The sequence below is a fragment of the Capra hircus genome, chromosome 4 (assembly GCF_001704415.2).
Source record: "Capra hircus breed San Clemente chromosome 4, ASM170441v1, whole genome shotgun sequence".
Lineage (NCBI taxonomy): Eukaryota > Metazoa > Chordata > Mammalia > Artiodactyla > Bovidae > Capra > Capra hircus.
In genome coordinates this window covers 91,689,461-91,716,047 of record NC_030811.1, presented here as the reverse complement: position 1 = coordinate 91,716,047, position 26,587 = coordinate 91,689,461, and the positions used below count along the sequence as shown (strand labels likewise).

Sequence of the window (26,587 nt, the reverse complement as noted above, 5' to 3'; positions counted from 1 at the left end):
AGCGATCTCATCCTCTGTCATCCCCTTCTCCTCCTGCCCCCAATCCCTCCCAGCATCAGAGTCTTTTCCAAAGAGTCAACTCTTCACATGAGGTGGCCAAAGTGCTGGAGTTTCAGCCTTGGCATCATTCCTTCCAAAGAAATCCCAGGGTTGATCTCCTTCAGAATGGACTGGTTGGATCTCCTTGCAGTCCAAGGGACTCTCAAGAGTCTTCTCCAACACCACAGTTCAAAAGCATCAATTCTTCGGCGCTCAGCCTTCTTCACAGTCCAACTCTCATATCCATACATGACCACAGGAAAAACCATAGCCTTGACTAGACGGACCTTAGTCAGCAAAGTAATATCTCTGCTTTTGAATATACTATCTAGGTTGCTCATAACTTTTATTCCAAGGAGTAAGCGTCTTTTAATTTCATGGCTGCAGTCACCATCTGCACTGATTTTGGAGCCCAAAAAAATAAAGTCTGACACTGTTTCCACTGTTTCCCCATCTATTTCCCATGAAGTGATGGGACCGGATGCCATGATCTTCGTTTTCTGAATATTCAGGACTAATTTCCTTTAGGATGGACTGGTTTGATCTTCTTGTGTCCAGGGGACTCTCAAGAGTCTTCTCTAATACCACAGTTCAAAAGCATCAATTCTTCAGTGCTCAGCTTTCTCTATGGTCCAAACCTCACATCCATACATGATTACTGGAAAAACCATAGCTTTGACTAGATGGACCTTTGTTAGCAAAGTAATGTCTCTACTTTCAATACGCTGTCTAGGTTTCTCATAGTGTTTCTCCAAGGAGCAAGTGTCTTTAATTTCATGGCTGTAGTCACCATCTGAAGTGACTTTGGAGCCCAAGAAAACAAAGTCTGTCAGTGTTTCCATTGTTTCCCCATGTATTTGCCATGGCCTTCATTTTTCGAATGTTGAGTTTTAAGGTACCTTTTTCACTCTCCTCTTTCACTTTCATAAAGAGGCTCTTTAGTTCTTCCTGGCTTTCTGCCATAAGGGTGGCTTCATGTGCGTATCTGAGATTTTTTTATATTTCTCCCAGCAATCTTGATTCCAGCTTGTGCTTCATCCAGCTTGGCACTGATGATGCACTCTGTACCCTGTTAAATAAGCAGGGTGATAATATACAGCTTTGATGTACTTCTTTCCCAATTTGGAACCAGTCCATTGTTCCATGTCCAGTTCTAACTGTTGCTTCTTGACTTGTATACAGATTTCCCAGGAGGCAGGTCAGGTGGTCTGGCAATCCCATCTCTTTAAGAATTTTCCACAGTCTGTTGTGACCCACACAAAGGCTTTAATGGAGTCAATGAAGCAGAAGTAGATGTTTTTCTGGAGTTCTCTTGCTTTTCTGTGATCCAAAGGACATTAACAATTTGATCTCTGGTTCCTCTGCCTTTTCTAAATCCAGTTTGAACATCTGGAAGTTCTAGGTTCATGTACTGTTGAAGACTAGATCGGAGAATTTTGAGCATTACTTTACTAGCATGTGAGATGAGTAGAATTGTACAGTAGTTTGAACACTCTTTGGCATTGCCTTTCTTTGGGACTGGAATGAAAGCTGACCTTTTCCAGTCCTGCGGCCACTTGTGTGTTTTCCAAATTTGCTGGCGTATTGAGTGCAGCAATTTAACAGCATTATTTTCTAGGATTTGAAATAGCTCAGCTGGAATTCCATCACCTCCTCTAGCTTTGTTCATGGTGATGCTTCCTATGATCCACTTGACCTCAAAATCCAGGTGGTCTGGCACTAGGTCAGTTATCACACCATCATGGTTATCTGGGTCATTAAGATCTTTTTTTGTATAGTTCTTCTGTGTATTCTTCCCACCTCTTAATCTCTTGTGCTTCTGTTAGGTTCATACTGTTTCTGTCTTTTATTGTGCCCATCTTTGCATGAAATGTTCCCTTGGTGTTTCTAATTTTTTTTTTTTTTTTTGTATTTCCAAATGTTTTGTTCCCTTGGTATTTCAAATTTCTAGTCTTTCCCATTCTGTTGTTTTCCTCTATTTCTTTGTATCTATCACTTAGGAAGGCTCTCTTGTCTCTCCTTGCTATTCTTTGGAACTCTGCATTCAGATGGATATATCTTTACTTTTCTCCTTGCCTTTTGCTTCTCTTCTTTTCTCAGCTCCTTAGACAACCATTTTGCCTTTTTGCATTTCTTTTTCTTGGGGATGGTTTTGATCACAGCCTCCTGTACAGTGTTACAGTGTTCTTCAGGCACTCTTTCTATCAGATCTAATCCCTTTAATCTATTTGTCACTTCTACTGTATAATCATAAGAGATTTGATTTAGTCAATAAAAAAAGACTCATATGTCTTTATGGTAAATAGAGAAAATATTTATATAACTTACACTGAATAGTGTACTTTATTTTAATATTAATAAATTTTTTGCATTTTACATATTTGCTTTGTTTTACATGCTGTGAGAAAGGGAATATTTCCTGCCATACCAGCAAACAAGGATTACAGTCATGAGTGATTCCAGCCCTTCAAATGTGAATTCCTGAGTCCTAAGGGTACCCAGGAAGAGTACCTGAGCTCTCTGGCCCACTGGGCCACAATCACTCCCTACAGTGAGCATGGAGGAATTCAGGAAGTGAAAAATGCAGGATGCTGGGCCCAGATGGCTGAGATGCATATTAAAGGAATGATTTCAGTAAGCCCAGACTCTTGTATTTTCCCATACACAGAAAAGTGCTACATTGCTTAACTTGAGATATCTGGTTTTCTGTAATTTACTAAATACTTTTGATGTTCAGACTGCCTGCCCTTTGTGGCAAACTTCTATATGACTTGACTCTTCCCCCCACTTCCTCAGAGCAGTTCTTTCAGGGCTGCTCAAGATGCTGCCTCCCAGGCTTAACTCCACAAAATTTCCAAATAAAACATAACTCTCAACTTTCAGTTTGTGACTATATTTTAAGTTGACATCTGTCATTCTGTATTTGATGTCTATAGTTACTGTATGCAAAATTGTGAAGGAGATAGATAATGCACACAGATATCTCTAGCTATTGTTACCAACGACCTCACACCATTTACTCTCTTAAGTTTTTTTGTCACCAAACATTATTTACCACCAAAGACTAATTCTATGTTTGAAGCTGATAAATACTTACTATTGTGTCCCTTTTCCTTGTCCTGACTGGGTCCCAACTCCTTCAAAGTTTATCTTTTCTCCACCTCAAGTTCTTATAGCCCTTCATAACAACTGTCTATCTTATTTGGTCAATTTATTTGATAAAAGGCCATATGCAGTCCAGTAGGAAAAACATCAATATATCTTAAAGGTTCTTAATACCATTAAAGAGTGATGTGTATATTTCAGATAGCATCAATGGTTATAGATTCAGTGATTTCAGTGAGTGGATCCCTTAGGACACTCCCTCAGTCAGTTAGTATATGCAGTGGACTCTTGACTGCATTTGATTTACTTTGTCTGCAGTTTTTTACTACTTAGATGAACAGAAATCTTACCTCTACAGCCACATCTCCAGATTTTCCTTGGTGAGGAATTTCATATGCCTCCATTTGTCGCTTTGTGAGTCGCACTAACTTTTCAGCTAGTTCCCTCCAGCCTTTCCCAAGCTTGACAGCTGAAGTCAGAATAGCAGCCTCCTGGACAAGATGCACTACTAATCCTTGGCAATCAATCTTCAGCAGAGCCTGCAGCAACAACTACATGTCATAACTTTAAGCAACTAATTTGAACTTTTATCTAGAAATTAAATTTGTTATTACATATTCTAGAAACTTGCATCCTTTTTTTCACCACACATATATTTGAGTTTTCTAAAATTCAAAGAGTTGATTTACTTTTAAGCGAATCCAACAAGCAAAGTACAGAGGATATAAACTAGACCAGAATTAAGGGGAGTTTCAGGGCTAACTTGGTAGCTAATTATAGGGCCTTAAGTAAACCACTTAACTAAAATGTCTCTTAATATCCTTAATTACCAAAGGAGGAAGTTGAATTAGCCACTTCCAAAGATACTCTGAAGTTTTAGCAGTTAATAATTTATTAACCCATGATTATTCACTATACAAACAGTAATTACTTTCCTTCCAGAGGACTGGCTATAGGATTCCTAGAGTGAGCACACAGCTGTTGGTAAACATTATTTAATTTTTTAATCAAAGTATGATTTAAAACTCCCCAGAATTATATGTATTGCATAAAAATGAGAAACTTGGACAACCTTCAACAAAGCTATTGCTATTAATAACTTAAAAAATTAACTTTCTCCCTTTACCATCAATGTGCTGCTGCTGCTAAGTTGCTTCAGTCGTGTCCGACTCTGTGTGACCCCATAGACGGCAGCCCACCAGGCTCCCCCGTCCCTGGGATTTTCCAGGCAAGAGTACTGGAGTGGGTTGCCATTGCCTTCTCCATACCATCAATGTAGTTAATGCTAAATTTAAATCACAAGGTATCAAATATAAAACACTTAGGTTTCAACAATGCAAAAAAGAAAAAATTCAGACTTTTTTTATTCGTTAAGCATTGAGCTTTGTCAGTCACTATGCATGTTTCAAACAAGTCTACGAGTTTCTCTTTTGTCTTGAATATATTTTTAAAGTACAAGAGATTTATCTATATTTCTTTTCTGTTCAAATAAAAATGTTCAGTAGTCCTTCATCATTTAATGGCACTTAAAAGCTTTATCTATCATTATGAAACAATAAGTAAAAATGAATGACTAAGTGAAGCAACTATTACAGTCCAAGGAATGTTCATTCTTATGGATGCATTAGGAGAACTACTCATGGTCTCTATACATGGCCTATATTTATCTGTAAATTTATGGAGAGGAGTTGTGACCTCAGGGAGAAGCCGTGCTGAGACAGCAGGCCCCTGAGGGTGCTTTTAGTAAACTGTGGAGTGGGTTTAGTTTATCCCAGTTCCTTGTTTTAAGGAAAATAAATTTGCACTTAAAGTTATAAAACCTAAGTTTAAAATCCAACTCCACAAAGAACAGGAATTTAGATAAATCACAAAATGTCTCTATTTAATGACTTTTAAAGTGGATATTATAGTAATACTACCCTGTCTAACCCCTTAAAATCATTATGAAAGTTGAATCAGATGCTGAAGTGCTTAGAGTGTCAAATTCCAAAATATATAAAGACAGTCTTAATGTCTAGATATGATTGAGGAGACTGTAACCCACACTCTTTATAAGTTCATTTCCAGCTACTCCAAGCTGGAATCCCAAGTATACAATCCAAGAAAAAGGTACTCCTAATTCCATTGACTGTATAGTCCATGGGGTTGTGAGAGTCGGAAGCAACTGAATGACTTTCACTTTCACTTTTCACTATACAAATAAAGTTTCAAGAGGTAGCCTCTATACCATATGCTTCCTCATCTTCCGGTTAGATAACTAGGCCTTAGCTCTTTCCTTTCAGAAATTCTGAAGCCTCCACTGAGGCACAACATGAAATTGTAGGAAACACTCACTTAAACGAGCTCTCCACCAGCTCTATCTAGTTAGTCACCAAAGTGACTCAACTATCATACACTAACATAGAGTAAGTGTAACCCAGCTTAAACTTTAAGACCATTTGGTCAATATAACCTTTTCTGCCACAAACAGAAACAAGAAAGCAATTTTCAGTTCAAACTTTCATGGGTCCATGCTGAACACAAGCTACGAGAGGTCATGAGCTATTGCAAAATGCATGTGCAGCTTCAACCAGGTAGATTAGCCAATGACTGTAAACATCCTGGATTAAGTGAAAATGCATCACACCATCATAAAACCACCTATTTAATTGGATATTGGGTTTTAAAAATTCACCCTTCTCAGTATCACTGTAGAATCATAAAAACAATTGAAGAGTTATCTGTGTGTGTGTGTGTTAGTCACTCAGTCATACTTGACTTTTTGCAACCCCATGAACTATAGCCGACCAGACTCCTCTGTCCATGGAATTCTCCAGGCAAGACTACTGGAGTGGGTTGCCATTCCCTTGTCCAGGGGATCTTCCTGACCCTGGGACTGAACCCAGAGCTCCCACACTGCAGGCAGATTCTTTACCATTTGAGCTACCCGGGAAGCCCATAAGCCCACATGTATGTGTGTATATATATATATATATATATATATATATATACTATATCATGTTAGCTATTGTTAACATCACAGAATAAAACCCTTGCCAAAAATTTTTTCTCCCATTTTGCACTTCGATTAAAACTTGACTCCTCTACATGAATCTGCCTCACTTTACATGAACCACTCATCTCTTATAGGGTACCTGTTTTGCAATTATAATGATATTTACTACACACCAATACACATACTTAAATATCTTTATATACCTATGTACATTGTTAAAAACTTTGTTTCAGGGAAATATAGTGGTTTTATGTGTGGCTTTGGAACCAAAAAGATTTCAAATCCCATCTCTGATACCAACTGGCAGATCTTGGGCAAGTTGCCCAATCTCCCAAGACTCTGTTTCCTCTATTTAGAGATAGAGATACTAACTAGACTTATCCTGTATTGTGATTAAAATGGCCAAATGAAAGAGTATGTATACAGTGCTGGGCACAGTGCCAAACATATAGAGATCCTTAGGAAAGTGGTATATATCATTATTATTATTTATACAGTCACATTTTAGCCATTTTTAGAAATATGCTCTTGATTTTTTTTTAAATAAATTACTGAATATCCAAATGTAAGACAAAACAGTTCTTCATGTTTTTTATAATTCTCTGCTGAGCCTTACACGGGGGTGAATGCTATGTTGAAAAAAACATGATTCTTAGAGTCCTATTAAAACATAAACATTAAGAAGAGAATTAGCAATATCACTTTTGGATTGTGATGCACCACGTACATAAGACAAATGTTAAATTGCTAAAGTTAAGGACATTGGTAGCACATCTAAAAAACACTAAAAAGTGAATCTACAGCAATGCCCAAGTTAAGTAGTTTTGTTTCAGTTTTGTCTTATTTACTTTCATGTAATTGGAACTCCTCTGATATTTTAAGAGCTATCTAAATATTTGAGAGAGGAAAAAAAGGGATCTCTTAATTGTTATGTTTTAGCACAAACAGAATCTTTAATCTTCCATTAAAGAATGATCCTTGGGGGCCTAGTTTCTGGGAAAATCACAATTGAATGTCAAATCTAAGACACTAGTTATATGATCTTGTATGCAAAGCTCTGAAGTGACTTCAGTTTACTTGAGACTACTGAGAGTTTTTCAAACTACTCTCATATGTTTACTTATAAATATTGCCAAGTTAATAAAGTTCTCTACGGTAAGTAAATTCCTGTGATCAAGCAATACTCACCACAGCAAGTTCATAAAGAAACTTCCTGGTATTTCTATCTGCATGGCAATCTTCCTTTAACTTCTTTACAACATAAGCAACTTTTTCTGATTCTTTGTCTGCTTGTAGCTGATCAAAGTCTTCTAGTGCCAGATGTGAATAGCCTAGGACATAAGCTAAAACTTTCCAATCATACACTTTTTCTGACACCAAAGTCAAGACAACTGAGTAGATGTAAGTCAGTTTTTTAAGAGGCAGGGTAATTTGTTCAAGTAGATTCCGGGTTGTGAAGACAGTATCTGACATAGACATTACTTGTTCCTTTGCAATCACCCTGATGTTTTTGCAGTGTAAAAGTCCAATCTTGCCTCTCAGGACTCCCACATACCATTCTTTCACTTTGGACTGTCCAATGGCTTTTACTTTACCTTCTCCAAGAAGAGCTACTGTGTCCCCTTTGAAATATTCAAGTAAGTATTCAATCTTATTTTGTCTTATCACTGTCTTCTGGGTTATTCCATAGCTGGTAAAGTTCAATTTTTTGTCTTGAAATGTAGGATATTTAACATGCACTGTTGGTAATAAAGCAGATTTACTTTCCTTCTTCTTCTGCAAATCACTTGGAAGAATTGACAGACTTTTTAGGTTCGGAGCTGGATCAGGTGAAGTTATAAAGAACTGTGTCACTGGCCTACCACTGCACGGCTCCAACTGAACACAGAAAACAAACAAATGCATTTCTCTGGAGTCAACTAAAGAGAAGAAAAATTGTTGATGAACTACTTGACCTGATTGCAAGTGCTTTTGCTTAACTTCTTTCCTTTTCCTTTCTGCTTTTACTTCAAAATCAGGATCACATGATAAGACAGATATACTTAAATCTTGTGGCTTTTCAAGTAGGAAGGAATGCTTCCCCCAGAGCTGAAACACAACTGGAGATGTGTTGGGTTTCCCACCTTTTTTAATATCAGAGATAGTAAGCTTTCCTGGCATATAACTATGTCCACAAACTGTGAAAACAGCAGTGAAACTGGGGTGGATATATTTGGGTCCATAAATTCCAACTGAAATGGTTTTGTGGATATAATCCCAAATGGTGGCAGCTGGTGATTGAGTACCTTTAGTTTGTGCGGCAACCACTAGATACATCACTTGACTCAAGTCTACTAGCTTGACCTGGACGGTGTCTTTATAAATGTAGCAGTTGTTTAATACTTTGAAAGGGCCTTCTTTTTCCAGACTGTGTAAACACACTATTTCTGCCATGACTTGGCTGAAAGGATCCTTTTTCACTTCAGCCCCAATTTTCATCTCCAGCAAAATGGCTTCCATTGTGTTGAGGTTACCTAACATGATTTCCAACAGTGGGCTTATGGTGCATGAAAGATCGTGGTTAAGCTTTTGTGGAGGATCTAGAAAAGCCCTTAGAGATACCTCTTGGAATTCTCCCACAGCTACGTGGCCTTGGGGCACATGAACAGTGATATCTGATTCAGGTAACTGTACTGACCCTCCTTGGTGGTTTAATTTGCAAACGACTGTAGTCTCTGCAACTTGTGTTTGGGCCCATCCAGGACTCTGATTAATTGTACTCAAATCTAGGCAGGAACGGGCAAGGTGGCGCTGACTTAACCAAGCCATTTTATAAGCCTCTCGATCATTTCGAAGCCATTCTAAGTCTTGTTCTAAGATCTGGTCAAAGTTATGTATATTCTGACGGGCATGTGCTGTGTCATCCAAAATGTCCAAAAGTTCAGAAACACTTTTAGATCTTCCAGACTTTCTTGAGGAAGACTGCCTAAGCAACTGATGCACATCAAGTTCATCACCAGAGGAATCAAAAGAGTTTCCAGTTTCTATTTCTCTAAAAAAAAGAAGAGGATCTTCCTTCAAGATAGAAATATTACCTCTCTTCTGGTTATTTCTTAGCTGAGTTATATCATCCAAAAATGGGTTAGATGCAGACAGTCCATTCCAGAATGGATTTGTAGCATTGGAAGCATTATTGCCATGAAGTGTGAAATCCTCTGGCCAATCAAGAGGCAAACCTGGATCTGGACATTCTTGTTATTTAAACCAAAATAATGCAAAACAAAGATGAAATGGCATTCTGAGATACAACCAAGATTAAGTTTTACTATAGCTTAAAAATTGAAGAATTTTTATTTGTCTTTCATCTCCAGTCTAAGTACTACAAAATCAATGTTAATTTCGGTCAAATTTTCATGTTTAGAGGAAAGAGAAATTGTTTGACCAGGTTATTTTGACTCTATGTAACATTATTTTATCTTAATACACTATGATTTATAAACAAAAATATTTAGAAATTTCAATAATAATCATTTAACACATATTTGTGAAAATGACCCAGACTACATACATTTATGCCTTAATATGTCATTTTCATAAATGAGTATCTCTGAATAAACAGAATAATTTAGTCTATTATCCAGATTTTTCTAAACATACAGTGGTTGGTCTCATTACATCTAGATTATTTTATTTAACATTTTCTTTCCTGATAATATTCAATATGTGAAAAATATCAAATATATCTATAAACAGCTAAAATTTTTTTAAAAAAATAACAAACTAGACAAACAGGGATTCCTTAGAATATTTTCCAAAAATTTCATATTGAAAAATTTTAACAGGTTGAATTTTTTTTCATGAAAAGTGAACATTTCATGAAAATAAGCACAGAAAAAATAGACCACCATTAGATTTACTACTTGAAGGAATTCTTTGAGCTTTTTAAAGTTTAAAATGGCAAAGAACAGTCTTATTACCACCACAAAAGGGAAATACGCTGTTACTTTGGAAAGTGGATATTTTAAGAATCAGCAACACATTCAAATACTTGTATGTCAACTATAATGAATTTCTATATATCTCAAAAATACTGAATATTTATGTTTAGAGCAAATTATATTTGATCACTTTTTCAATAAATATTGATAAAGATTCTGTGGACTTTGTAAAATTGTGGCTGCTTTACAGAAAATGAAAGCTAAAATAGAAAAAATGAGTTCAAGTAAGCTTTCAGACATTTTTGTTATATATAGAACTATATATTGATTGAAATTAGTTTTAAGTGTCATATATTAAAAATGTTAAGATACATTTTGAAAAACAATTGCTGCATTTATTTTATTTTCACAATTTTCTTCAAATCCAGGACCTTCAAACTCTCTTAAAACCTACATTTCCTCTGAGAATCTATTCCATTCTTTTATACTGGATTTGTTGGCCCACTGCAACCTACAGATGTCTCTTTAACCTCAAAATTCACTGTATATACTGCATATACTGCTCATTTAATAAAGAACTTTGTCTCCTTATAATACTTATCATTACCTGTTTTATTTTATTTTTACTATTTTATTGTTCGCATCTTTTAAATGACAGTGTAAGTATTTCAATGATAAAGTTGTGATTTGACAATTCTCTTGTTTGTAACACTTTTCAGAAGTAGTCCCCCAATAATTAGTCATGATGGATTAAAAAAAATTCAATAATTATAAATTCCTATACCTGTAATATCACAATTTCTTGAGGATTTTCGGGCTTCCATGTCAAACAGATTTCCTTCAGACATACTTCGTGAAATTCCTCCTGACCAAAAATGGGCTTTTTCATTGGTTAGCATTATTCCACCTACAAAGTAAACAATATATAGGCATATATATGTTATATATATATGTATGTATATTTCTTATAAGATAATATAAGCAGGCTGGCATAGAAACCAAACTCGAAGAAATCCACAGATTTAAATAGAAAACTACATATAAAAATACTCTTCATAGATCCTCTACTTCTGGTAGGATGCTTGACAGATATCCTGATACAGCTGTTAATACTCCATTGAAAAACACTCAGATCCTGGATTAATAACAACAAACAAACCTAGAAATGCATTAGGGATACTATACTATAAAAAATGTAATAATGAAAAACTCAAGGATAACAAAAAGAATAGTAAGTTGAAACTCCACTAAATAGGCATTTCTTGTTTGATGACTAAAAAACTAAAAAAATCTTTAAACTAGATATCCTCTCCAAATCCTCCTATAAATTCAATGCAGTTCCAGAAAAATCACATATTATAAACATGTTTGTAACTTAGGCTGTTTTGAAAATTATGAAGAAAAGCAAAGGACTATTCAAGACAATCCAGAAGGACATAATGGAAGTGATATATGATACTAGATATCATAATTTATTAGAAATAAGTGCTAAGTAAGACAATGTGGATTGGAATAGAAATATACTAAGGACACACAATATCACCAGAAGTAGTATCACCCTCAAACAAGAACTTAATATTTATATATGATAGAGATAGTCAGGCAGAGCAGTGTGGAAATAGATAATTCAATTAACAGTGATGGTACAATTGATGGTTCATGCTGAAAAAAATTACATTGATCATATGCAAAAATTTATTCTAAGAGATTTAAAGACTGAAAAGCAAAATTTTAAAAGTAGAGTCTAAGGATTTATCTTGATGCTGTTTAGAAACAATTTTTAAGCAAAGCACAAACACAAAGCAAACCATAAAAAAAAAGAATGATATCCTATATATCAAAGTACATTGTTCACAAAAAGTAAAAACACAAGCCAAAAACCTGGAGAAGATATTTTCATTATATATGACTGAAGATGAAAAAAGGATTGGATTCCAGCATATATTGAAGACTTCTACAAAACAATCATCAAAATAAGACATTACTAAAAAATTTGAAACAATATCTGAATAAGCATTTATCACAAAAAGCAAAAATAATCAATCCCTAAATATATTAAGATTGAAGGCAAGAGGAGAATGTTGTTCAGTTGCTAAGCTATGTCTGACTCTTTGCAACCCCATGGAGTTTAGCACATCTAGCTTCCTTGTCCATCATCATCTCCTGTAGCTTGCTCAAACTTATGTTCGTTGAGTCGGTGTTGCCATCCAACCATCTCATCCTCTGTCGTCCCCTTCTCCTCATGCCTTCAATCTTTTCCAGCATCATGGTCTTTTCTAATGAGCCAGTTCTTCACATCAGGTAGCCAAAGTATTGGAGCTTTAGCATCAGTCCTTCCAAAGAATATTCTGAATTGATTTCCTTCAGGATTGACTGGTTTGATCTCCTTGCTACCCAAGGGACTCTCAGGAGTCTTCTCCAACACCACAGTTCAAAAGCATCAATTCTTTGGCACTCAGCTTTCTTTATGGTCCAACTCTCACATCCATACATGACTACTGGAAAAACCATAGCTTTTACTAGATGGGCCTTTGCTGGCAAAGTAATGTCTCTGCTTTTTAATATGCTGTCTATGTTGGTCACAGCTTTTCTTCCAAGGAGCAAGCATCTTTTAATTTCATGGCTGCAGGTACCACCTGCAGTGATTTTGGAACCCAATAAAATAAAGTCTGGCAGTGTTTCCACTGTTTCCCATCTAAGTGATGGGACAAGATGCCATGATGTTAGTTTTTTAAATATTGAGTTTTAAGCCAGCTTTTTTATTATGTCCTTTCACCATCATCAAGAGGCTCTTTAGTTCTTCTTCACTTTCTGACACAAGGATGGTGTCATTGGCATATATGAGGTTATTGATATTTTCCCCAGCAATCTTGATTCCAGCTTGCAATTCATCCATTCCAGCATTTTGCATGATGTACTCTGCATATAAGTTAAATGAGCAGAGTGACAGTATACAGCCTTGACATACTTCTTTCCCATTTTGGAACCAGTCTGTTGTTCCATGTCCAGTTCTAACTTCGCTATTTATTTATTTATTTATTTTTTATTGAAGGATAATTTCTCTACAGAATTTTGCTGTTTTCTGTGAAACCTCAACATGAATCAGCCATAGGTATACATATATTCTCTTCCTTTTGAACCTCCCTCCCATCTCCCTCTCCATCCCACAACTTTTCTCAACACAGAGTCCCTGTTTGAGTTTCCTGAGCCATATAGCAAATTCCAATTGGCTATCTATTTTACATATGGTAATGTAAGTTTCCAAGTTACTCTTTCTATACATCTTATCCTCTCCTCCTCACTTCCCGTGTCCATAAGTCTATTCTCTATGTCTGTTTCTCCACTGTTGCCCTGTAAATAAATTCTTCAGTACCATTTTTCTAGATTCTATATATATGTGTTAGAATATGGTATTTCTCTATCTGACTTACTTCAGTCTGTATAATAGATTCTAGGTTCATCCACCTCATTAAAACTGATTCAAATGCATTCCTTTTTGTGGCTGAGTAATATTCCATTGTCTATATGACCACAACTTCTTTAGCCATTCATCTGTCGATGGACATCTAGGTTGCTTCCATATTCTAGCTATTGTAAATAATGCTGCAATGAACAATAGGATACATGTATCTTTTTCAATTTTTCTTTCCTCAGGGTATATGCCTAGGAGTGGGATTGCTGGGTCATATGGTGGTTTTGTTGATAGTTTTTTAAGGAATCTCTATATAGTCCTCCATAGTGGCTGTATCAATTTACATTTCCACCAACAGTGCAAGCGTGTTCCCATTTCTCCATACCTTCTCCAGATTTATTGTTTGTAGGCTTTCTGATCATGGCCATTCTGACTGGAGTGAGGTGATATCTCACTGTAATTTTGATTTGCATTTCTCTAAGATCAACCCTGGGATTTATTTGGAAGGAATGATGCTAAAGCTGAAACTCCAGTACTTTGGCCACCTCATGCAAAGAGTTGACTCATTGGAAAAGACTTTGATGCTGGGAGGGATTAGGGCAGGAGGAGAAGGGGACAACAGAGGATGAGATGGCTGGATGGCATCACTGACTCGATGGATGCGAGTCTGGGTGAACTCTGGGAGTTGGTGATGGACAGGGAGGCCTGGCGTGCTGCGATTCATGGGGTCTCGAAGAGACGGACACGACTGAGCGACTGAACTGAACTGAAATGAACAATGAGCGACATTGAGCATCTTTTCATGTGTTTGTTAGCCATTCGGATGTCTTCTTTGGAGAAATGCCTGTTTGGGTCTTTTCCCCACTTTTTGATTGGGTTGTTTGTTTTTCTGGTATGAGTTGTATGAGCTGCTTGTATATTTTGGATATTAATCCTTTGTCAGTTGTTTCATTTGCTATTATTTTCTCCCATTCTCAGGGTGTCTTTTCTCCTTGCTTAGAGTTTATTTGCTGTCCAAAAGGTTTTAAGTTTAATCAGGTCCCACTTGTTTACTTTTGTTTTTATTTCCATTATTCTAGGAAGTGGGTCATAGAAGATCTTGCTTTGATTATGTCATCAACTATTCTGCCTATGTTTTCCTCTAAGAGTTTTACAGTTTTTGGTCTTACATTTAGGTCTTTAATCCATTCTGAGTTTATCTTTGTGTATGGTGTTAGGAAGTGTTCTAATTTCATTCTTTTACATGTAGCTGTTCAGTTTTCCCAGCACCATTTATTGAACAGGCTGTCTTTGCTGCATTATATATTCTTGCCTTCTTTGTCAAAAATAAGGTACCCATAGGTGCATGGGTTTATTTCTGGGTTTTCTATCTTATCCATTGGTGTTTATTTCTGTTTTTGGCCAGTGCCATACTATCTTGATGATTGTAGCTTTGTAGCATAATCTGAAGTCAGGAAGGTTGATTCCTCCAGCTCCATTCTTTCACAAGACTGCTTTGGCAATTCTGGGTCTTTTGCATTTCCATATGAATTGTGAAATTTTTTGTTCTAGTTCTAGTTCTGTGAAAAATGCCAATGGTAACTTGATAAGGATCACATTGAATCTGTAGATTGTGTTTGGGAGTATAGTCATTTTCACAATATTGGTTCTTTCTACCCAGGGACATGGAATATCTCTCCATCTGTTTATGTCATCTTTGATTTCTTTTAATAGTGACTTATACTTTTCTGTATTCAGTTCTTTTGTCTCCTTAGGTAGGCTTATTCCTAGATATTTAATTCTTTTTGTTGCAATGGTGAATGGGATTGATTCCTTGATTTCTCTTTCTGATTATTCATTGTTAGCATATAGAATTGCAAGTGATTTCTATGTATTGATTTTGTATCCTGCAACTTTGCTATATTCACTGATTAGCTCTAGTAATTTTCTGATACTATCTTTAGGCTTTTCTATGTACAGTATCATGTCATTTGCAAACAGTGAGAGCTTTATTTCTTCTTTTCTGATATGGATTCCTTTTATTTATTTGTCATCACTGTTTGCTGTAGCTAGGAATTCCAGAACTATGTTGAATAATAGTGGCAAAAGTGGACACCCTTGTCTTGTTCCTGATCTTAAGGGGAATGCTTTCAGTTTTTCACCATTAAGAATAATATTTGCTGTAGGCTTATCATATATGGTCTTTCCTATGTTGAGGTAGGTTCCTTCTATGCCCATTTTTTGAAGAGTTTTAATCATAAATGGGTGCCGAATTTTGTCAAAGGTTTTTTTCTGCATCTATAGAGATTATCATATGGTTTTTATCTTCTAACTTGTTGGAAGATGGTATATCACATTGATTGATTTGCATATATTGAAGAATCCTTGCATTTCTGGAATAAATCCAACTTGATCATGGTGTAGTTATAGAAGGATAGGCATTCAGTTCAGTTCAGTAGCTCAGTCGTGTCCGACTCTTTGCCACCCCATGAATCGCAGCACACCAGGCCTCCCTGTCCATCACCATCTCCGGGAGTTCACTCAGACTCACGTCCATCGAGTCCGTGATGCCATCCAGCCATCTCATCCTCTGTCGTCTCCTTCTCCTCCTGCCCCAAATCCCTCCCAGCATCAGAGTCTTTTCCAATGAGTCAACTCTTCGCATGAGGTGGCCAAAGTGCTGGAGTTTCAGCCTTGGCATCATTCCTTCCAAAGAAATCCCAGGGTTGATCTCCTTCAGAATGGACTGGTTGGATCTCCTTGCAGTCCAAGGGACTCTCAAGAGTCTTCTCCAACACCACAGGTCAAAAGCATCAATTCTTCGGCGCTCAGCCTTCTTCATAGTCCAACTCTCACATCCATACATGACCACAGGAAAAACCATAGCCTTGACTAGATGGACCTTAGTCAGCAAAGTAATGTCTCTGCTTTTGAATATACTATCTAGGTTGGTCATAACTTTCCTTCCAAGGAGTAAGCATCTTTTAATTTCATGGCTGCAGTCATCATCTGCAGTGATTTTGGAGCCCCAAAAAATAAAGTCTGACACTGTTTCTACTTTTTCCCCATCTATTTCCCATGAAGTGATGGGACCGGATGCCATGATCTTCGTTTTCTGAATGTTGAGCTTTAAGCCAACTTTTTCACTCTCCTCTTTCACTTTCATCAAGAGGCTTTTTAGCTCCTCTTCACTTTCTTCCATAAGGGTGGTGTCATCTGCATATCTGAGGTTATTGATATTTCTCCCGGCAATCTTGATTCCAGCTTGTGTTTCTTCCAGTCCAGCGTTTCTCATGATGTACTCTGCAGAGAAGTTATATAAGCAGGGTGACAATATACAGCCTTGACGTACTCCTTTTAGGTGATGGCTTGGAAGTGTTCCTTCCTCTGCAATTTTTTGAAAGAGTTTTAGAAGGATAGGCATTAGCTCTTCTCTAAATGTTTGACAGAACTCTCCTGTGAAACCATCTGATCATGGGCTTTTGTTTTGGGGAGATTTTTGATTACAGCTTCAATTTCAGTGCTTCTAATAGGGTTGTTCATAATTTCTATTTCTTCCTGGTTCAGTCTTGGAAGATTGAACTTTTCTAAGAATCTGTCCATTTCTTACAGTTTGTCTATTTTATTGCCATATAGTTGTTCATAATGGTCTCTTATAAGCCTTTGTATTTCTGCATTGTTTCTTGTAACCTCTCTTTTTTCATTTCTAATGTTGTTGACTTGATTCTTCTCTTTTTTTTTTTTCTTGATGAGTCTGGCTAAAGACTTGTCAATTTTGTTTATCTTCTCAAAGAACCAGCTTTGAGTTTTATTAATCATTACTATTGTTTCTTTCATTACTTTTTCATTTATTTCCCCTTGGATCTTTATGATTTCTTTCCTTCTATTATTTTTTTTTCTTTCTGTTCTTCTTTTTCCAGTTGTTTCAGGTTTAAAGTTAGGTTGTCTATTCGATGTTTTATTTTATCCTTGAGGCAGTATTGTATTGTTATAAACTTCCCTCTTAGAAGTGCTTTTGCTACATCCAATAGGTTTTGAGTTGTTGTCTTTTCATTGTCATTTGCTTCTAAAATTTTTTTGATTTCTCATTTGATTTCTTCAGTAACCTGTTGGATTATTTAGAAATGTGTTGTTTAATCTCCATGTGTTTGTGTTTCTTACAGTTTTTTTTTCTTGTAATTGATATATAGTCCCATAGCATTATGGTCTGAGAAGATGCTTGATACAATTTCAATTTTCTTAAATTTACTGAGGTTTGATTTGTGACCCAAGATGTGGTCTATCCTGGAGAATGTTCCATGTGCACTTGAAAAGAAGGTGTATTCTTCTGCATTTGGATAGAATGTCCTAAAGATATCAATGAGATCCACCTCATCCAATGTATCATGTAAGACTTCCATTTCCTTATTAATTTTCTGTTTTGATGATCTGTCCATTGGTGTAAGTGGGGTGTTAAGATCTGCTACTATTATTGTGTTACTGTCAATTTCTCCTTTTATGTCTATTAGTGCTTTACTCATGTATTGAGGTGCTCCTAGGTTGGGTGCATAGTTATTTACAATTGTTATGTCTTCCTCTTGGATTGATCCCTTGATCATTATGCAGTGTCCTTCCTTTTCTCTTGTAATCTTCTTTAAGGTCTATTTTGTCTGCTATGAAGATTGCTACTCCAGCTTTCTTTTGCTTCCTATTTGCATGGAATGTATTTTTCCATCCTCTCACTTTCAGTCTATATGTGTCTTGAGGTCTGAAGTGGGTTTCTTGCAGATGGCATATATATGGGTCTTCTTTTTGTATCCATTCAGCCAACCTGCGTCTTTTGGTTGGAGCATTTAATCCATTTACATTTAAAGTAATTATTTATATATGTGTGTGTGTATATATATATATTCCTATTGCCATTTAAAGTAATTATACATATGTATATATTCCTATTGCCATTTTCTTAATTGTTCAGGGTAGATTTTGTAAATCTTTTTTCTCTTCTTGTATTTCTTGACTATATAAGTCCCTTTAACATTTGTTGTAAAGCTGGCTTGGTGGTACTGAATTCTCTTAATTTTTGCTTGTCTGAAAAACTTTTTATTTCTCCATCAAATTTGAATGAGATCCTTGCCAAGTACATTTTCCCTTGCCAGGTAGATTTTTCCCTTTAAATACTTTAAATATATCCTGCCATTTCCTTCTGGCCTGCAGAGTTTCTGCTGAAAGATCAGCTGTTAAGTGTATAGGGTTTCCCTTATGTGTTACTTGTTGCTTTTCCCTTGCTGCTTTTCATATTCTTTCTTTGTGATTAGTCTTTGTTAGTTCGATTAGTATGTGTTTTGGCGTGTTTCTCCTTGGGTTTATCCTGTGTGGGACTCTTTGTGCCTCTTGGACTTGATGGACTATTTTCTTTTCCATGTTGTGGACATTTTAACTATAATCTCTTAAAATTTTTCTCATACCCTTTTCCTCTTCTTTTTCTGGGACACCTATAATTTGAATGTTGGTGTGTTTGACATTGTCCCAGAGGTCTCTGAAATGGTCCTCAGTTCTTTTCATTATTTTTACTTTATTCGGCTCTTCAGAAGTTATTTCCACCATTTTATCTTCCACCTCACTGGTTCGTTCTTCTGCTTCAGACAGTCTGTTATTGATTCCTGCTAGAGTATTTTTCATTTCAGTAATTGTGCTGTTTGTCTCTGTGTGTTTATTCTTTAATTCTTCTAATTCTTTGTTAATTGATTCTTGCATTTTCTCCATTTTGTTTTCAAGGTGTTTGATCATCTTTACTGTCATTACTCTTAATTGTTTTTCAGATAGTTTCCCTATTTCCTCTTCATTTATTTAGACTTCTGTGTTTCTAGTTTGTTCCTTCACTTGTGCAGTATTTCTCTGCCTTTTCATTATTTTTTTTAAGTTATTGTGTTTGAGGTCTCCTTTTCCTAGGCTTCAAAGAAAATTGAATTCTTTCTTTGAAGAAGGTTGAATTCTTTCTTCCTTTTGGTTTCTGCCCTCCTATGGTTGCTCCAGTGGTTTCTGCAAGCTTTGTATAGGGTGAGATTTGTGCTGAGATTTTGTCTGTTTGATTGTTTGTTTGTTTTTCCTCTGATGGGCAAGGCTGAGTGAGGTGGTACTCCTGTCTGTTGATGATTGGGTTTGTATTCTTGTTTTGTTTGTTGTTCAGATGAGGTGTCCTGCACAGCGTGCTACTGGTGGTTGGGTGATGCCAGGTCTTGTATTCAAGTGATTTCCTTTGTGTGAGTTCTCACTATTTGATACTCCCCAGGGTTAGTTCTCTGGTAGTCTAGGGTCTTGGAGTCAGAGCTCCCACTCCAAAGGCTCAGGGCTTGATATCTGCTCGGAACAAAGATTTCACAAGTGGTTTGTTATGGCATTAAATGAGATTAAAACAAATATCCAAAAACAAGAAACCAATGATGAACTCCAGATAAATGGCAGTTACAAAATCAGGCAAATAATAATTAAAATAATGGGATATACAGATACACCCATGAACAAAGTCAAAACAGCCCAACAAAAATAAAGTACAGTAGATTGATGCAGAGAACAAAGGAAATCAAAAATTATATTTATCAGTTAAGAACAAAACTAACTAAAGCACAGATTGGAAAACAAAACTAAAGCAAGGTGCTTAGTGGGAAATAAAGAAATTAAAACAAAGCTAACAAATATGTTGAGAGAAAAGGAAAGAAACAAAAGAAAGAACAGATATGCAAAATTAAATAGAGGTAGATTTGTATACATTAAAGATTAACTTCAAGAGGAAAAGAATAGTAGGAAAGGAAAATAAAGGAATAAATGTAGAAAAAATATAATAGGTTTAAAAAAATTAAAAATTATAATTATAAAAAAGAGAAAAAAGAAAAATCAGAAGAAGAAAGAAAAAAGAAAAAAAAAAAGGAAAACTCCACAGAACTGCCAACGTCCAATGAAGAGGCAGAGGTTTATAACAACAATAAAAAGTGTAACTGAATATACACGTATACATATATACCCATAAGCAAAATCAAAACAGTCCAGCAAAAATCAAGTACAAATAGATTGACCCCGTGAACAAAGGAAACCAAAAATTACATCTACCAGAATGAAACTAAGGCACAAACTGGAAGACAAAACTAAAGCAAGGTGCCAATTGGGGAATGAAGCAATCAAAATAAAACTAACAAATCTGTTGAGAGGAAAGGAGAGAAGGAAAGGAAAGAAAAAGTAGATATGCAAAGTTAAATAGAGGTAGATAAAGAAGATTTATATGTTAAAGATTAACTGCAAGAGGAAGAGAACAGTAGGAAAAGCAAACAAAGTAATAAATGCAGAAAAAAATAATAGTAGGCTTAAAAATTAAAATTTAAAAGAGAAAAGAAAAATAAAAAAGGAAACCTCCACAGCTGCAAAAGCCCAATGTACAGGCAGAGGTTTATAACAATAAAAATGTGACTAAAAAAAAAAGCTCAAAAGCTTAATTGGATTTCTTAGTGCCAATAAAATTGATAACTACAACAGAAGGGGGAAAAAGGAAAAGAAAAAAGAAAAAAATATCTAAAAGAATCTACAGAACAACTCAAAAAATAAGAATAGTAAATGTTTTTCTTGAGTCACTGCTGTCAGAGTCCTTTCCCTTGCTGCAAGTCACAGTCCACCTCACCTCCCTAGGATGCCCTCCAACACTGTGCTGATCTCTGGACCTGCTGTGGGGACAGCTCAGATTTTAATCTGGTCCTACTCCTGTATGTCTTGCCTTCAATGTCCACAGCTATCAGAGCTACTGCATTTTCTTTTGTGGGAGCTCTCAATGGCCTTTTATATATTCCATAGACACAAAGTCTGCCCAGTTGATCATGTGGATTTAATCTGCAGCTTGTACAGCTGTTTTGAAAGTTTTGGGTCTTCTTCCTTAGCCACACTGCCCCTGGGTTTCAATTGTGGTTTTATTTCCACCTCTGCAAGCGGGTCGCCCACTGGGGTTTAGCTCCTGAGGTTGCCCTTGAGGACCTGGGTTTGCCTCTGTGAGGGCCAGGTGTGGAGGTAGTGCAGCTGCTTGGTTTCCAGGGGTTCTGGCAGCACCAGGTACTCAAAGGGGCTGACAGCGAGGGCAGCAGGAAATATAGTGCTCTAGAAGAGTATGGCAACCTGTATTGGCCAATACTCTTTAGTATTCTTGCCTGGAGAACCCTCTCTCTGAAAGAGAAGTCTGGCAGGCCACAATCCACAGGGTCGCAAAGAGTCAGACACAACCGAAGCAACCCTGCGTGCATAGACGCAAGAATTTTTTTTGCCTCTGGCAGCTCTGCCCCAGTGAGAGTTGAGTGTGAAACTGGAGCAGCTGCTTGGCTTGCAGGGACCCTGGTGGAGCCAAGTGTACAGGGACATGCACTGCCTCTGCTGCAGGAGTTATGGCCCTATCAGAGTCTTTTTTTGAGCCTCTTGTAGCTGGCAATCAGAAGGCCTCTTTGGTCAGTCTTTGTAGCTCCGCCCTTTCAGGCACATAGAGGGGCCCCCCTGACTGGGGTTTACTCTGTAGACTGGCGCATCAGTTACATAAAGGAACACCCTGGGTGGGGTCCTACTCTGTAGTTCAGTGCGTCAGGTGTTTGATGGGACAGCCTCTCTATTGTTCAGCTGTCGGTGGTGGTGTGTGGAGAGAGAAAGGCTATGGTGATGTTTCTACCCACTACATGTGACTCAGCAGCATCGCCTTGCTTCCATGGCTGCCTGGCTTTCCTCCACAGGCATTTCCCACCATGATCTCCTCCCTCATATCCCCTCAATCTGTCTCTCTGGAGTCAAAGCACCCCTCACCCTGGGATTGCCCCACAATCCCCAAACTCCAGCTCCCAGCCACTGTACCTTCCAGGGGACCAGCGTTCCTGTCCAGAGTACATATGGCTGCAGCAAGGACTGTCTGATTCTCATTCCATTTAGGCTGCCACAGAACAGCTGTTTCACTCTCAGCCTTATATGTCTCTCCTCTGACTCAGTCAATTACCCCGACATGGGGATCGGACAGCTACTTCAGTTCCCCACCCACAGAGGGCAGGTCCAGTCCTACTAACATTCCTGTTTCTCCCCCTAGTTCCTTATTCCTACCGAGTTTTGCATGATTCTATATATTCTTTTCCATTGGTCAGGTACTCCTGTCCCCTCTCACCTGGTGTTCTCCATGCACTTCTGTGTCTGAAGGTGTATTCCTATTTGTATCTGTGGAGAGAGATGTACTCCACATCCATCTATTCCTCTGCCACTCTGTTCTCTAACTGTTGCTTCTTGACCTGCATGCAACAGGAGGCAGGTAAGGTGGTCTAGTATTCCCATCTCTTGAAGAAATTCCCAGTTTGTTGTGATCCACAGAGTCAAAGGCTTTAGGGCAGTCAATGAAGCAGATGTTTTCTTCTGGAATTTTCTTGCTTTTTCTATGACCCAACAGATGTTGGCAATTTGATCTCTGGTTCTTCTACCTTTTCTAAATCTAGGTTGAATATCCGGAAATTCTCAGTTCAAGTACTGGTGAAGCTTAGCTTGGAGAATTTTGAGCATTATTTTGCTAGTGTGTGAGATAAGTGCAATTGTGCAGTCGTTTGAACATTCTTTGGCATTGTCTTTCTTTGGGATTGAAATGAAAACTGACCTTTTCCAGTCCTGTGGCCACTTGTGAGTTTTCCAAATTTTCTGGCATATTCAGTGCAGCACTTTAACAGCATCATCTTTTAGGACTTGAAACAGCTCAGATGGAATTCCATCACCTTCTCTAGCTTTGTTTATGGTGATTGTTCCTAAGGCCCACTTGACTTCGCACTCCAGGATGTCTGGCTCTAAGTGAATGATCACACCATCGTGGTTATCTGGGTCATTATGACCTTTTTTTGTATAGTTCTTCTGTGTATTCTTGCCACCTCTTGTTAATATCAAATAAATATATTAAATATGCTCAATTTATCAGCAATCAGGGAAACATAATCAGGGATGCCACATGAGATACAATTATCAACCATGAAATTTGGAAAAGTTTTAAAATCTGGCAACACTAATTATTGGAAAAGATGAGGAGCACAGCAAACTTATATACTTCTAATGGAAGCGTCAAAAGCACAACCACTTAGAAATCAATCTAGTATTATCTAGGAAAGATGCTTATGGGGTGCGTGTGTGTGTGTGTGTGTGTGTGTGTGTGTGTGCACGCACTCAGTCCTGCCCGACTCTTTGCGGCCCTATAGACTGTAGCCTGCCAGGCTCCTCTGCCCATGGGATTTCCCAGACAAAAATGGGGTGCCATTTTCTATTCCAGGGATCTTTCCCACCCAGGCCTCATGGGTTGCAGGTGCATTCTTTACCACTAGCGCCACCTGGGATGCTGGTACTTAGCAATTTTAATTCCAGTTATTTGTTTCTAGTAAACCTTGCATATGTGCATTAGAAGAAATATATAAGAATGTTCTTTATATATTTATCAAAAAACTAGAATCAATCAAAATATCCTTTGTTATATAAGTTAAACTGTGGTGTTATAATACAATGGAGTATCATGCAACTATGAAAACAGATGAATTACAAGTAAAAGTATCAGTATGTACTAACTGTAGACATGGCATTGCTGAGCTTCAGCTTTCTTTACATATATGTTTTCTCTGAGACCTATGACAACCCTGAAAAATAGGTATATTAAATCAGATTTCATAGAGTCCAAAGGTGAATCTTAGCCATGGGACATAAGTAACCTACAAGATCAAATAGCTTTTGAGTGGCTGACCAGTCATAATTACCCATGCACATTACAGCTATCCCATACACTCCATAATGCAAGCTGCCATACACCCCTTCTCAGACTCAAGATTCCCAACATTCTATTCTGAGCCTATCCTACCTTGCAGTTCCAGTTTCCACTGTTGCTTAACCTTGCTTCCTGTTGTCCATCTGTTAACCACACCTCCTTCACCTCTCACTTGTCTTTTTTGCCATACATTACTTTCAAGTTCTTGACATTTTATTTCAAAAACTTTTTTTAAGAAATAAAAAGCCTTTTCTGATATAAAAGAAAAAAAATTAAAAAGGAGAAAGGAAAATAGGGGAGGAAGGAAAAGAAAAGAAAAAGGAGGACCTTCCCTGCCAGTCCACTGGTTAAGACTCCCTCCATGCTCCCAATGGAGGGGAAGCAGGTCCAATCCCTGACTGGGCAGCTAAGACCCCACATATTCCAAGGAAAAGGAAGGCGGAGAAATAAAAGGAAAAAGTGGTCATATTTTCCAAACGTGGTATATAAGCAAATGCAAAAATTATCTCATTAAAATATGGTGCAATAGCAGTTTTTTTCTCTAACAGGTAAAGCCACATGGAAAGTTTTGGTGAAAAGCAGAATTTTATGTGCATTTTATACTGAACCTCGTTTCTTGGCAGATTCTCAAAATTCTCTGGCTGATTTTGCCAAATGTAATGCCCAATACTAAAATCCTTAGAACACTTTGAAATAGTGTAGCCAAAACTTTAAAACAGGAAAACTGAGTTCACATCCTTCAGTAAAATTAAGCAAATTAAAGTGGGGGAAAATACTTAAATATAAAAAGTATTTTTCAAAAAGATAAAGTACATTTTAAAAGGAAAACCAGTTTAGACAGAAATCTACCTAAACTCTTTAATTTCTTACAGAAAAAAGACAGAAAGGAATAATTTATACCAAGGATTGTTTAGCAGCAAATAACCCTTGAAGTAAAACATAATTATAACCCAATGGAATGCAGTGAGAATATCTCAACCATGCAAGAACCAGGAATGATGCCTTATGACATTATGCTCCTGTAGGATCATAACTCCTCACAAAGGAACAAGGTGGTTGTGCTGGAATTTTTTGTAGAGTACTCCTCTTCTCCAGTCACCTAAGAAGATCTTCACTGTCATTTAAGCCAGTAGTTGTAAAATGCAACCCCACTAGAATGACATGGAAGGTTTGAACAAACACCAAACAAAACGGTTTGCTGGAGCCACCCCATCAGCGCTTCTAATCTATTAACAGAAGGGCTGGGGTTGCACTTGAGAATTTGCTTTTCTAAGGAAGTGGCCAAGTGATAGGACGCAGTGGTTCTGGGGATGCAGAGGACACATTTTAAGAATCACATTCTAAAAACCACCCTGCTGATTTCTTTCCCAATAGATTTCTCCTATCTTCTGGCTATTCCCACTACGCCTCAACAGATCTTTCTTCTTGTAAATTTTTTCTGTATGAACACACACACAGGATTATACACACACATACACACATACACACACACCTCACTGGACTTTCTTCTAAATCTGGAATTCTTTTCCTATAAACACAGGGACAGGCAATAAAAGGGAAAAGCTCTTGACTGGAAGGAACATGGTGCCGGCATACAGAGGGCAGTGCATGTTTACACAGGTGCAAATAGCACTAGACACATTTATCATTTATTTCCTTGTGTTTTCTTCTAGTTAAACTTTACACTCAGTTGCAATTGCTGTCAGAAACAGGAAATTTTAAACTTCATCTAAAGAAGCATGAGTCAGTCTTTTTTGGAATGAGTAAGTAGGAAAAGAACAATCTAGTACTTTACTAACTTAACTGGGGACATGCTCTGGCCAGTATGCTTTTACAACACAATCATTCTGACTCTACATGATCTACCTTTTTTTTCTTAAAGAACCAATGAGTAAAGTTTTGACCTTCATTTATTTTACTGTTTCAATTAGGCCTTAAGTGACTTAGAAAATTTACCAATTGTATAATTTAGTAAAAGATTACAGATTTTTTTCAGAAGGGGGCAGTGTTTCCAAGAGTAACCTGGGAAGCAGTATCATTTAAAAGAATTACTCCTTTAAAATGCATTCATTTGAAGTTGTTATGTTTATGCTAGTCATTATACAGGGAAGATTGCTATTTTTAGCCACCAAGTAGGTTTGAAGTATTTTCCAACTTATCCTTGAATATCTCAGGTCTCCTTTATATTTCTATGATCTCTACTGCATTTAATTCTTGACCTATGTGATATTAAAAATACTTCCATCTAGGCTATAACTCTTATAGGTGACAGTACATGCTAAAATGTCAGAAAAGTAATTATTGGATTAGTGGACTTCACTCCCAAAAGGCCAAACCTACCTAAATAACTTTGCATTTTCCTGAAAATGCAA

At 37.1% G+C, this 26,587-nt stretch overlaps 1 protein-coding gene across 5 annotated transcripts in view; it reads right to left on the bottom strand.

The window, feature by feature from the left end:
* The window catches only part of MACC1 (MACC1, MET transcriptional regulator), an 86,361-nt gene that overhangs the window by 16,536 nt on the left and 43,238 nt on the right, over positions 1–26,587 (bottom strand). For 4 of the 5 annotated variants that reach the window (XM_018047343.1, XM_018047344.1, XM_018047342.1 and 1 more), the window contains 3 exons: positions 10,841–10,963; positions 7,328–9,369; positions 3,495–3,695 (listed from right to left, as the gene is read on the bottom strand). In XM_018047343.1, the coding sequence (XP_017902832.1) occupies positions 3,495–3,695; positions 7,328–9,369; positions 10,841–10,955 (2,358 nt within the window). In that variant the 5' untranslated portion in view covers positions 10,956–10,963. The remainder of the gene's footprint in view (positions 1–3,494; positions 3,696–7,327; positions 9,370–10,840; positions 10,964–26,587) is intronic. The other variant, XM_018047341.1, reaches the window with a different exon arrangement.